At 43.4% G+C, this 12,775-nt stretch overlaps 1 protein-coding gene across 1 annotated transcript in view; it reads left to right on the plus strand.

Moving 5' to 3' along the window:
* The window catches only part of LOC119779434 (zinc finger protein 287-like), a 42,498-nt gene that overhangs the window by 7,849 nt on the left and 21,874 nt on the right, over positions 1 to 12,775 (plus strand). Inside the window, exons 2-3 of the mRNA XM_038279084.1 lie at positions 1,505 to 2,227; positions 6,401 to 7,225. Of these exons, the coding sequence (XP_038135012.1) occupies positions 1,505 to 2,227; positions 6,401 to 7,225 (1,548 nt within the window). The remainder of the gene's footprint in view (positions 1 to 1,504; positions 2,228 to 6,400; positions 7,226 to 12,775) is intronic.

The raw sequence follows: 12,775 nt of genomic DNA on the forward strand, positions 1-12,775 counted from the left end.
TAAATCAAACATTACCGCCACATATCTGACTCTATAACCATTAAAACAACTATTTTCATTCATCTCAGATGGAACTATTCACAGACTTGTATTATATTAAACTGAACTTCTAATTTTCACCACTGATCACAGAGCAGCTGGCTTGCTTGGTCTCGCAATGAATCCGGGGATATCCAAGGATAGAGAGGATACATCGGACCCGTCCTTCAAATTAGGCAAAAAGAAGGAAGCATTTTAAGGCCGCATAACAAGGACTCTTGGAATCCGAACAGACCTCCGCGCGGCACTATGACATAATCGTCCTTCGAATCTGGCCTTCTAAGGACGCGTCCTAGGAATTCGAACAGAGCAAAAGTTGGTGCTTTAGGCGGTTCAGGTCAGAAACTAGAGGTCCAGTGCCTCTCAGCAAACCCCCGTTGCTGCCACTCTATGGCGGGAGGTGTTTAGGGGTGGGTATTGGCAAAGAAGTCATGATTCGATTCGAATCACGATTCACATGCCATGATGCGATTCTATCACGATGCATGACGATACTTGAAATATTGCGATGTAACGCAATATTTTCACTGACACTGTAAGAAAAAAATACAGCCATTACCAGTGGCTGACTGGCTGTGTGTGATCTGGATATTGTCTTCAATTGATACATAACTGAAAGCAACTGAATTCATACATAGCTGTATTTATTGAAACCACTTTTGGAGGTGTTGCCATGAAAACAAATACTGGACACAAATATTATTATTACTGGTGGTGTGGACACACTGACAAAAAGATCTTAGGATTCATCAAACTTAAAATAACAAAATTAGGATAATCAGTGCCGTTTACATGGCCTCAGTGGTCCTTTAAACCAATGAAATGAAAACATTAAAATGTATGACATTTCCCCTTTTGCAAATTACGTGCATCATATCATTTCCGTTTTTACCTTCTTTGTTTTTAAAGCCAAAATGCATCCAAGTATCTGACTTGAAATGTGATGGAGCCGCGGGGCGAATTTTCATAGTGTCCTCCATGTTTTATTTCATATGACTCGTCGCAGTATCCCACGGCCGGAAATGCTTGTGACACAAAGCAGCGAGCATCAACACATCCGCAGCGACATCTGCTGGACTGGAAGTTGTATTCCACTTGATTTGGCTGATGTGCGCCAACCATTAATGTTTTTTATTTGTTCATTTTTTTTCTTTAATAATCGATTCTTGCCTTCAAGAATCGATGCAGTAGATCACAAAAATTAGAATCGCGATGCATCGTCATGACGATTATTTTGCACACCCTTAGAGGTGTTACTGGCAGGTTCTGATACTGTTTTGTTGGTGGAACTGGACTATCTGTCTGTTTGGACTGAACTCATCATTGTTCTGTATGAACCCATCAGTCAGAACCAGATTCAGTTATCAGAACACAGACTAATCCTGGTGTTGCATTGTTGGTGGTTCTGAAGTTTAGAACATCTTTTGGATCGCCATGATCATGATGATATTCTCTGTCTCCTCAGGACTTCCTCCCAGACGAGTTTATAAGGAAGAGGTTCTGACCGACTACAGGAGTCTCTGTGTTCAGGACAAGGTGGAACCAGAACCTCCACGCATTAAAGAGGAGGAAGTGGAGCTGTATCCCCCTGAGTTCACACAGAACCTCACAGAACTAGAACCTCCATGCATCAAAGAGGAGGAAGTGGAGCTGTATCCCCCTGAGTTCACACAGAACCTCACAGAACCAGAACCTCCACAGACCGAAGAGGCTCAGCAGCAGCCAGAACCTTTGCAGGGAGAAGAAGCTTTGGATGATCCAGAATCTCCTCGGAATGGAGATGAACAGTGTGGACCAGAACCGCTGCAAATGGACCAGACCCTGGTGGAGCCAGACAGTCCACAGATCATAGATGACCTGGACGAGTTAGGACCTTTTCACATCGAAGAGGCCCTGTCAGAACCAGGATGTCCACAGATTATAGACGACTTGGGTGAGTTGGAGTACCTGGATACCAAGGAGGACCTGGAGGAACCAGAACTCCTGGAATCAGAAGATGATCCGGAATCAGAAGACCCAGAATCTCCGCAGAATAAATCCAGAAAATTGGAGTTCTGGACCCGACATGACGATGAGAGTCCACTGCTTAGGAAGGAGTTTGATACCTTTGTGCCGCGACATAGAGAGTTCAATAGTGCAGAACCATTGGGGAGTTCTGAAGACGACCCGGCAAACGTCCAAATACCAGGTACGAAACACTGTACTTGTCCGAATGACCCAACAGGTCTGGAACGGAGACTAGCCCACTGCCTTAATCTTAACCCATTTAATCTAGATTATTAAGGGGCTCACTGGGTCTGTTAAGTCCATATTTAGGTTCAGCTGTTGGTTCTTTTTTAGTTTGGACCGGCAAAATTAGTTTGGGTTCTGAATATCTAGGGCACAATTGTCAAACTTGTTCCAGAAAGGGCCGTGATGCTGCAAGTTTTCTTTCCAACCAAACAATAGCACACCAGACTCCATTCATATCAAGTCATCATGTTCAGATTGGACCCCCTTGATGATCCGATCTGACAGGAAATGTTATTGGACAAAGTAGTGGCGTTTATCTCTCATTGAGAGTCAGTGGAGATGATCGCACCCGACACGATTCTCTGCAGAGGGCTGCATAGTTCTGCATAAGGTAGACCCCAGGTCTGTTTCAGTCGGACTATGCAGCAATTCACCGGCAATTTTATTGGTCTGACAGGAAGAGAGACAAAATAAAAGCCCCATTTAAAAGTTACCTTTGACCATTTACACACCACACTAGCATGATTCCTCGCCTCCTAGTGGCAATCTATGTTACTACTTCTCTCTAGAGGTGAAAAAGCAAACCAACATGGTGGCGCCTGCAGCATTTAGGAAGATTGCGGAGAGTCAGGCGAAGAAGGCAGCCTTTGGTGAATTACTTGACAGTCGTCTTCTAGGAAGTGGATACGACAAACGATAGTCTACTTAGGGCTTACAGCAGGGGTGGGCAATTCCAGTTCCTGGGGGCCGGTATCCTGCAACTTTTAGATCCATCCTTGGTCCAACACCCCTGAATCAAATGGCTGACTTACCTCCTCAGTATGCAGTCAGTTCCTGCAGAGTCCTCCCAATTATCTGAGTACTTGATTCAGGTGTGTTGAACCAAAGGCACATCTAAAAGATGCAGGATACCGGCCCCCAGGAACTGGAATTGCCCACCCCTGGCTTTCAGACACAAGAAGAAACAACAGATGGTCGAGGTTCATCACACTGTAAGGCTGAATCATCACTGGAAATTGTGTGGCACGGTAGGGAAGAAAGGATTTTTAAGAATGTCTGAAGTTTCCTGATTACGAAGGCTGACTGTAAGGAGATGAGGCGGTCTGCTCATGCGCTCTTTGTTATCTGTGAACTGAGCCAGAACTGAACCGTGCCGATCCCTACCAATGAACTAGTACCATGTTTGTACGGTTCGGTTGTGTCTGGCAGAATCCAGTTAAGTTCTGCGTACCATTTACACTCAACAGTTATCTTGGTTACCGTGTTCGGACCAATCTCAGCACGGTTTCAAATAGGGGTGTAAATAATAATTGTTTTGTATCGATGTCTGTGTGAAGCTTCACACAGACATTTTTAATTTATGCTCAATATTGAAGCGTGGTTTGAGCTACACACTGTGGGTCTAGATACGGCCGAGGCGGCGAGGAAGTGGGGACGAGTTTAGTCCGACGACGGAGGGACATGAGGGCCAAAAAGAGCAGAGATTCAGCTGGAAAAAGGGTCCCAGTGTTCTCACGCACCTCGCTCTTCTAGCGGGTCAAACTTCACGAGTTGTTTTTCACAATTTCGGTCATAAAAACAAAACAAGCCGGCCTTCTGTCTGCTGCACTGTTTGCGGTCAGCTACAATCTGGGAGAGGTGCAGCGGAGCGTCTCTCAAGGGGGCGGTGACGTCGACACTCTGGAGCCTTCTTCTTCTTCTTTTTTTTAATGGCGGTTGGCAAACAACTTATAGGTGCATTACCGCCACCTTCCAGAATGGAGTATGGACCAGACAAACTATTATATTCTCCCTAAAATACCCGTTCTTCTTAGAAAGTTAAAAATACTCCCAAAAACTCCATCCCCAGATGACCTTTGAAACAATTCCCTTAGATCTAGTTTATTTTTATTCCTGTCTAACTCTCTACGCAACATCTCTCTTTCCTGAGTATATTTATTACATTCTAAAAAAATATGTTGGACAGTTTCTCTGGAGCCGAGGTATTGCATTGAACTCATTACACTGATTTTCTGCAGTATTTTTGCAGTATTTTTTGATGCAACTTTTCTACTTCTGTTATTTGCTGTTGTTTCTAAAGAAAATGCATAATGATATTACAGCTTTCATTGATTTATTTCAAACTTGAAACTTTGTTTAGCCTGTAAGGTGTAAAAAAATAATAATAATAAAAAAAATTAATCAATGAATCGAATCGTGGTGTATTCTTGAGTATCGAAAATAATCGAATCGTTGGGTCAGGAAATCGATACTGAATCGAATCGCCGTGATGGATGTGATTTACACCCCTAGTTTCAAAAGGGTAGAGTAAATCTCAGGGAAAACTGTCAGGATTGGAGTCGTACAGCGAATATAAAGCAGATGGGGCAGACTGGCACAAAAATAAAAGAAACATTTAAAAAAAGAATACCGTGGTAGGAGTTCAGGGGGACTGAAAACAGAAAAAGTAGTGATCCAGTTTGAACCTCTCAAAAACAAAACATCGAGGGGAAGAAAGAGTGATAAACTGCTCTATCTGAGAGAAACAAAGGGAAGTAAGTGCAGCTCATCACTCTATCCTCTTTATGAAAGAAAAAAAACTTGAACAAACTTCACAGATCTCTCTCTGAGAATCGCCTCTCTGCCTCATCCAGCATACAAACCGCCCCACAGCCTTTATTGCTGCGTTTCCCTTTTCTTTTTATGTAGTTCCTGTGGTGTATTTAATATAGACACAGAGTCATGAAGTAGGGGGAAGCGCCGTTTTGTTTTTTATAATCCTTCCTAGTCAAATGTGGGACAGTTTTTCAGTTCTTTGGGCACAGAGACCGAAGTAAACAAAAAACTCCACATATCTAGATCTGCTCAGTCTGCCTGGTCGAAGCCTCTCTATATACTTTCAGTGTGAATAAATGGGATTGGAGATTAAAAAGTCGTCACAATCGATGTGAGCCGGGCTTTAGCTTGTTGGTCAAACCATCAACTTTTTAGTTTGTTATTCTCACTTTAATTCCTATTCATCCATAATTATTATGATTGTTTAATAGGAAATTTAATGAATTTAATTGTTATTTTTTCAACACAATTTTATTCCCTATGAATAACAAACATTTAAACAAACTGTTGGTGAGAGCAGAAGTGGGTGTAGTGGAAGGGCGGGGCCTATCGTCAGTGCCAAACACGATACACTACACCAGACATGCTCCATGCTTTCCAGCATCCTTCTTTTTGGTTTTGTATTGAAAGGAAAATCTGAAGTTTTAGCATTTTTTTTCTATGTATTCCAATTAATCATAGAATAAGTTTAGGTAAATAGATGAATATTCTTTAGAGTATTACTGTTTTTAAGCAGTTTCTCAATAAATCATAAAAATAAGATAAAATCACTGATCACTAAAATCATTGTTTGCTATAGCCATAATTACAAGCTATATTTTGTAATAATAGTAATAATAAATAGATATTTAATAGATTCTTGTCAGGTCTAAGCACCTAAAACGTCATACATACATACAGGGAAAGAAAGAAGGCCCAGAGACAATTAATTTAGTTACTCGCGAGGAGAGTAAGAAGAGACTGCGGAGTTTATAATCTCCACCCCACTCTGCCGGTCTTCAGCTTTCTCCTCGCTATTTATTGAAGTCAGGGGATGTCCCTAATTACACAAGCTGAGGTTTAACTAAGGGAAAGGGAAACAAAATTATCTTACTTTAAACCTCAGCACATATGTTAAAACAAAGCATGTGGTTGTTTTACAATTGAATTGTTCCAAGAACACATGTTTAGAAGAAACATGTGATAGAGGATGTTCAGGCCTCCTTCACAACCCGTCCGTTGCATGACCTGTATCTGGAACGATCTTTAGCAAGAGTTAATAAACGATGAATCACACATTATACATCATAATAGTTCAATAATACACAACCCATGAAACACAAACCGAGTATAAATAAAATATTTCTAACAGTTCTGTTCATATAAATTAATAGCCACTGCACAAAAACGGATGCAGAAATATTGAGTGACCAGACCGGAGCTCCTCCTAGTCGACCTGTTAGTGCAGAACCAGCTGAGACTACACTGTCAATTTTTTTATGGTTTAGCTCCGTGGACTAACTTACTTTTTTCTGATTGTTTTTTTTCTTAACAGAACAGAACCGTGTTTATCAGGAAGACGTTCCAACTGAGCCCGAAAGGTTCCTCAGTGTGGATTCAAAGAAACCAGGGTTTCTGCAGATTAAAGAGGAGCAGGAAGAAGTGGGCTCCAGTCTCGCTGGACAGAGACCAGAGACAGACTTTTTCATGGTGACCGTTAACTATGATGAAGAGGAGCAGAGTAAATCAGAACCAAGCAGTTCCCAGCAGTCGGAAGACTCAAATGAACCCAAACCCTTTGTTTGTAAGACTTGTGGCAAAAAGTTCTCCAACATGTTGCTGCTGCAAGACCACCGAGTCACGCACCAGAACGAGAAGCCTTACTCCTGTGAGCTGTGTACGCGGCGCTTCGCCCGGCAGGACAGTGCCTTCCGCCATATGATTACGCACACCGGTGAGAAGCCCTTCTCCTGTAAGATCTGCGGGGAAAAGTTCGGCTTGAACAGTCACCTGGTGCGCCACCTGAGGCGGCACACGGGGGAGAAGCCTTTCTCCTGCCACATCTGTCACAAGCGCTTTAGACAGAGCAACACCTTGACCTGTCACGTCAGAACTCACACAGGGGAAAAGCCCTACCCCTGCAGCGTGTGTGGGAAGGGCTTCATCAGGAGGAGCTGTATGAACATCCACATGAGGATTCACACAGGAGAGAAGCCGTTTACCTGCAAAGTGTGTCACAAAACCTTCAGTCGAGGGACAGGGCTGAGCTTCCACATGAAGACGCACACGGGGGAGAAGCCGTATTCCTGCAAACTGTGTGGGAAAACCTTCAGACAACCAAGCCACCTGCGGTGCCACAAGAAGCGCTGCCAAAGGGTCTGACCTGCAGAATGAAAACATCTGGTTTTCTGATCCTGTGCTGAATGAGTTAAAATAAACTGGACCTTAAAGCGGCTCTTCTGGGCCCATTGATACCAGGAGAACATCGGACACTTCGTTAACCTACTGCAGGTGGCCCTTCTATCGGTAGCAACAGCGTTAGCATATTTAACGCTTGTCATGTCAAAAAAGAAGCACAGGAGAAAAGAGGAGTGAACTTGTGTTGGGGGTTGGGCCTTCCTATGATTAAAACACCTGCACACCCATGTGTGGCAGTTTTGACAGGCAAAGGAAGAGACTGGCTCCTGGCAAGCATGTTTAAGCTCATGGTTTAATCACCAGATACACAACTGGGGCCTGTTTCAATAAGGAAGTTCAACCAACTCTGAGTTAAAACTTGAACTCTGAGTTGACTTATCCTGAGATTGGAAACTCTGAGTTTTGGGTTTCAGAACAGCTGAAATGAGTTAGTTCAATCAACTCTAAATTGACTGACTCTGAGTTAGGCGCGTGCACCACAACTATAAAAAGCCATTATCAATGGAGCACAGATTTTACGAGTCACCATGGCAACAGCATCAGATAAAAAAAGGTGTGCATATTTCTCACCAGCAGAACTGGATGTGCTTATGCAAGCATATGCAGAATTTGAACATGTATTTAAAAAAAAAAAGCAACACGACTGCAGCGGCGAAGGAGAGAGAGTTAGCTTGGGTGAAAATAGCTGCTCGAGTCAATGCGTAAGTTTACATTTTAATTACTTTTATACAGTGTTGGGTGTAATGAATTAAGTTACTTAAGTCATATAAATACTGTAATTAAATTAAAGACTATAAAACAATAGTGGATTTAATATCAAATTTTAAAAGGTATATTTTGATTTGAACTTTCTCCCTCTAGTTACACACTTTGGTCAATTTAAGATTAATTCATGCAATTGAATATTGTTTATTTGAAAGCATTAGAAGGGCAGTTTCTTGTCTCTCCTTGTATTGTTCAAGTGGTTGAGGTTGATTTGGGATTTAGAAAGTAATTAATAAGTAAGTAAAACAAATTAGTAAGTAGACCAATACTTTCTAGAGACAGTAATTATTACATTAATCTAATTAGACTTGTTGAAGATAAAATTGTAGTTAGTAATTAAGAACTATTTTAGAGTAACTTACCCAACTGTTATAATATCAGAGGTGAAACTGGAGGAACAGTATTTTATTAAACCTAATTTAGTTTTCATGGATAGGTGCAATCCTGCAGGCATCAAAAGAACATGGCAGCAGCTGAAAATGAAATATAAAAACATACTTGAAGCAGGTAAGCCTTGAGCACATCATGGGAGTAGAGTAGCTACCTGGCTTTACAAACAGGATCATCCATAAAAGGACATGCCATTTCATTCCCTTTGCTGCGCTCTACGTGACTGAAATGTGTGCAATGAATATGTCCCCAAAAAATCAATGAGGTGTTTAAACACCACTTCCTCTTTAAAAAAGGGGAGGAGACCAAAATAAACTCTGGATTTTCTGAAGAAAACCTGCTCCCGACCAGGTTAGGTTCACAGAGTAAATTGCCATTGTAACTGACTCTGAGTATAAGTTACCTCTCTTTCAGAAACGGGCTTGACTTACTCTGCTTTCTCAGGTTTAACTTACCTCCCTTTCTGAAACAGAAAACCCAGAGTTTCCCTCATTTCAGGGTTAACAAACTCAGAGTTTTCACTTAACCTCCTTTCTGAAACAGGCCCCTGGTAAGAAGAAAATAAAGTTAGCTATTATTATTATATTGTTTGTTTGTGCTTATGGGTGAGCCACAGTGGAAATGTTTGATTTAAAACATTTTTGTTTTGAACTAATTCAGTTTCTGTTGGTCAAATTGTTTGTTTTAAACTAATACTCTTATGTTTGTCAATTTGTTTTAAAGGTTTTCAACCTAAATCCAAATCCTAGATCCCAAATAAAAAGCAAAAATGGAAAAGGATTTGAGTTGTGCCTAGCGTCCTTGTTGGTGATGACCAGCCGTTTTCAAGTTTGGGGAGGAGCTGAAGCTAACAACCCCACATAACTTGACAACACCACCTCATGTATGCTAGCTGATGTTCAGAGGACAGCAACACACAGTGGGACATATGGAAAGTCTGTTTATCGTATAGTGATGTAGGATCTACTTTGTTTTAGCTACTCAGGTGACGTCTACTCGTGATGAACATCCAACAAACTTTAACAATCGGTCTTCCAATAAGATATGACTTAATGTTCATTCATTTCCTGTTGTTTTTTTGTTTTTTTTTAGGCTTTCAGCTCCAAATATCCACTAAATCTCTTAAAAGTATGAAGGAATGTTATTTATTAGAAAAATTGGTGGATTTCCTAAGCGCAGAGTGGAATTTAATTTAGATTCCCTCCATCCATTGTCCATCATGCTTATACCTGCTGGGGTCGTAAGGGGTGCTGATGCCTATCTCCAGCTCTTAATGGGTGAGAAGCGGGGTACATCCTGGACAGGTCACCAGTAGAGACCAGTGATGGAAACAACGGCGTTCAAAGTAACAGCGTTATTAACGCCGTTACCTTGTTTTAGTAACGAGAAATCAAACTAATTACTTTGACTGTAACTATAACGCAGTTACCATTTCCGACACCCCGTTACTGCGCGTTACTCAGGTCGCACAATTAACCTTTTTTCATAATAGGACTCGTGCGCGCCTTGTCATGAGAGAGGGGAGGATGAGAATGGCTGATGTATAGTGAGATTCCATCGGTCAGTTGGGTAGGTGGGTGTTTCTGCTGGTGGGTGTTGACGTACAGCACACACAGAGAGATGGAGAGTGAGGAGGACTCCAGCAGCAAAACAGCGTTTTCCAGATGGAAATACCGGTGTTACGTCGAGCTGCGTTTCCCCATCACATACGGTTTCCCCTGCATCTCCGCACAGCGCAGGCGGCACTATTCACCGCGCAAGCATCAGGAAACGCGCATGCTTCTTAAAGGCGCGCAACAGTCGCCCTGTGCTTGCACCACAGGAGAACTATGGAGAGCGTGAAGGATCAAATGATAGCCTATATGGAGAAAGGAGATGGATGGATGGATACTCTGCCTTTTCAACCTACTGTATTTTTTTATTTTAAACATTATTTGATGGATGGAGATCCATATTTTATGTCACACACAGAGTATACATCTAGATAGATAGATGATAGATAGATAGATGTTTCAGTATCTATAACAACCCAAAGACACAGGATTTCAGAATTAGACATCCCCAGTTATTAATTTCATATACTCACCAGATCTGAATGCCGTTAAAAAACTTCACATCGCGTTCCCCCCTGATGTCATTTACGTTGAGTTGCAATAAATGCTAAACTCTCTGCTGGTTCTTGTCTTTGTTGTCCGCTCTATTCAGCTCGCTTTGAAACACACGGCGAGAAGGTGGGGGCTGAGTGGTGAGGGTTACGGGGGCGAGAAACACAGAAGTAACGCAATAGTTACTTTTACTAGTAACTAGTTACTTTTATTGTGGATTTCAGTTAGTAACTCAGTTACTTTTTGGGAAAGGTAACTAGTACTCGTACTCGTCGTCTCCCGCTTTATCCGGAACCGGGTCGAGGGGGCAGCAGACTAAGCAGAGACTCCCAGACTTCCCTCTCCGCAGACACCTCCTCCAGCTCTGCTGGGTGAAGCCCTAGGCGCTCCCAGGCCAGCCGAGAGACGTAGTCTCTCCAGCGTGTCCTGGGTCGTCCCCTGGGCCTCCTCCCAGTGGGACGTGCCTGGAACACCTCCCGAGGGAGGCGTCCAGGGGGCATCCGAAGAAGATGCCCGAGCCACCTCAACTGACTCCTCTCGATGTGGAGGAGAACCGGCTCTACATTGAGCCTCTCCCGAATGACCGAGCTCCTCACCCTATCTCTAAGGGAGAGCCCAGCCACCCTGCGGAGGAAGTTCTTTTCAGCCGCTTGTATCTGGGATCTCGTTCTTTCGGTCATGATCCAAATTTCATGACCATAGGTGAGGGTAGGAATGTAGACCGAACAGTAAATTGAGAGCTTTGCCTTTTCGCTCAGCTCTCTCTTCACCACGACAGACCGGTGCAGCGTCCGCATTATTGCAGCAGCCGCACCGATCCGTCTATCGATCTCCCGCTCCATTCTTCCCTCACTCGTGAACAGGACCCCAAGATACTTGAACTCCTCCACTTGAGGCAGGGACTCTCCTCCAACCTGAAGGGGACAAGCCACCTTTTTCTGGTCGAGAACCATGGCCTCGGACTTGGAGGAGCTGATTGTCATCCCGGCCGCTTCACACTCGGCTGCGAACCGCCCCAGCGCACGCTGTAGGTCTTGGCAGGAGGGAGCCAGCAGAACTACATCATCCGCAAAAAGCAGGGACGAGATCCGCTGGTCCCCGAACCAGACCCCCTCCGGTCCTTGGCTGCGCCTAGAAATCCTGTCCATAAAAGTTATGAACAGGACCGGTGACAGAGGGCAGCCCTGTCGGAGTCCACCATGCACTGGGAACAGGTCCGACTTAATGCCGGCAATGCGAACCAGACTCCTGCTCCGCTTGTACAGAGAACGGATGGCCCCTAATAAAGGGCCCGCGACTCCATACTCCTGGAGCACCCCCCACAGGGCAGCACGAGGGACACGGTCGAATGCCTTCTCCAAGTCCACAAAACACCACAAGTAACTAGTAACTATAACTAATTACTTTTTCAAAGTAACGTGCCCAACTGTTAGTGACTGACATTTCCCGTGGGATGGGAGTCAGTATTAGTAACGATCACGTGATTGGGACGGTACAGGATTAAACATTAACGGGAGCAGACAGGAAGCAAACCAATAGTAACAAAAAAAAACTAGGATCAATGCCAAAAAATAGAATAAAATAGAAAGAAAAAAAATCCAGTACTGGCGCCGCCATTTTGTAGTTTTTTTCCTTGAAGCCTACACTATAATGCAAGTAAAAAAACTAAACAACCCAAAAACCAACAGTGCTTCCTCTCTGAGTTTTTCACCCGCGCTCATTTTCACCCGTGCTCAAAAACAACAAGAATGGGAGTGGTGCAGGAGCGGGAGTCATTCTGAATGGGAGCGGGATGGTAGTGGGAGTAGTTTCACCAGGAGTGGGACGGGACAGGATTTAGATTTCTATCTGGCCCGGTATCGGGACAGGACACAATTTTTTTCTGTGGGAGTGGGATGGGACAGGAGTGAAAATCCACTCCCGTGTCAGTTTCTAGTCGCCAGTCACATAGCGCCACTTCAAAAGACGTCATATTACAGCACCTTACAGGGAAAATTCAACCAGAACCAGTCAGATTGATTAAGAAGGTCTCTATCTGAAGAAAAACAGTTAAATCGTTGGCTTTTCAGAATTCCCTCCTCCTGGATGATGATTTGGGGACCGCAGACGTTACTTGCATTGTACCGTTTACTGTACAGCAGGCATCCCCAAAGTTGGTCCTCGAGGGCCGCTGTCCTGAAGGTTTTAGAGGTTTCTCTGCTTTAGCACAGCTGATTCTGATGATTGCAGTTAAGCAAACGCCTGTTAATCAA

This window comes from Cyprinodon tularosa, unplaced genomic scaffold (genome assembly GCF_016077235.1).
Source record: "Cyprinodon tularosa strain WSP-4 unplaced genomic scaffold, ASM1607723v1 ctg1472, whole genome shotgun sequence".
Classification (NCBI taxonomy): domain Eukaryota; kingdom Metazoa; phylum Chordata; class Actinopteri; order Cyprinodontiformes; family Cyprinodontidae; genus Cyprinodon; species Cyprinodon tularosa.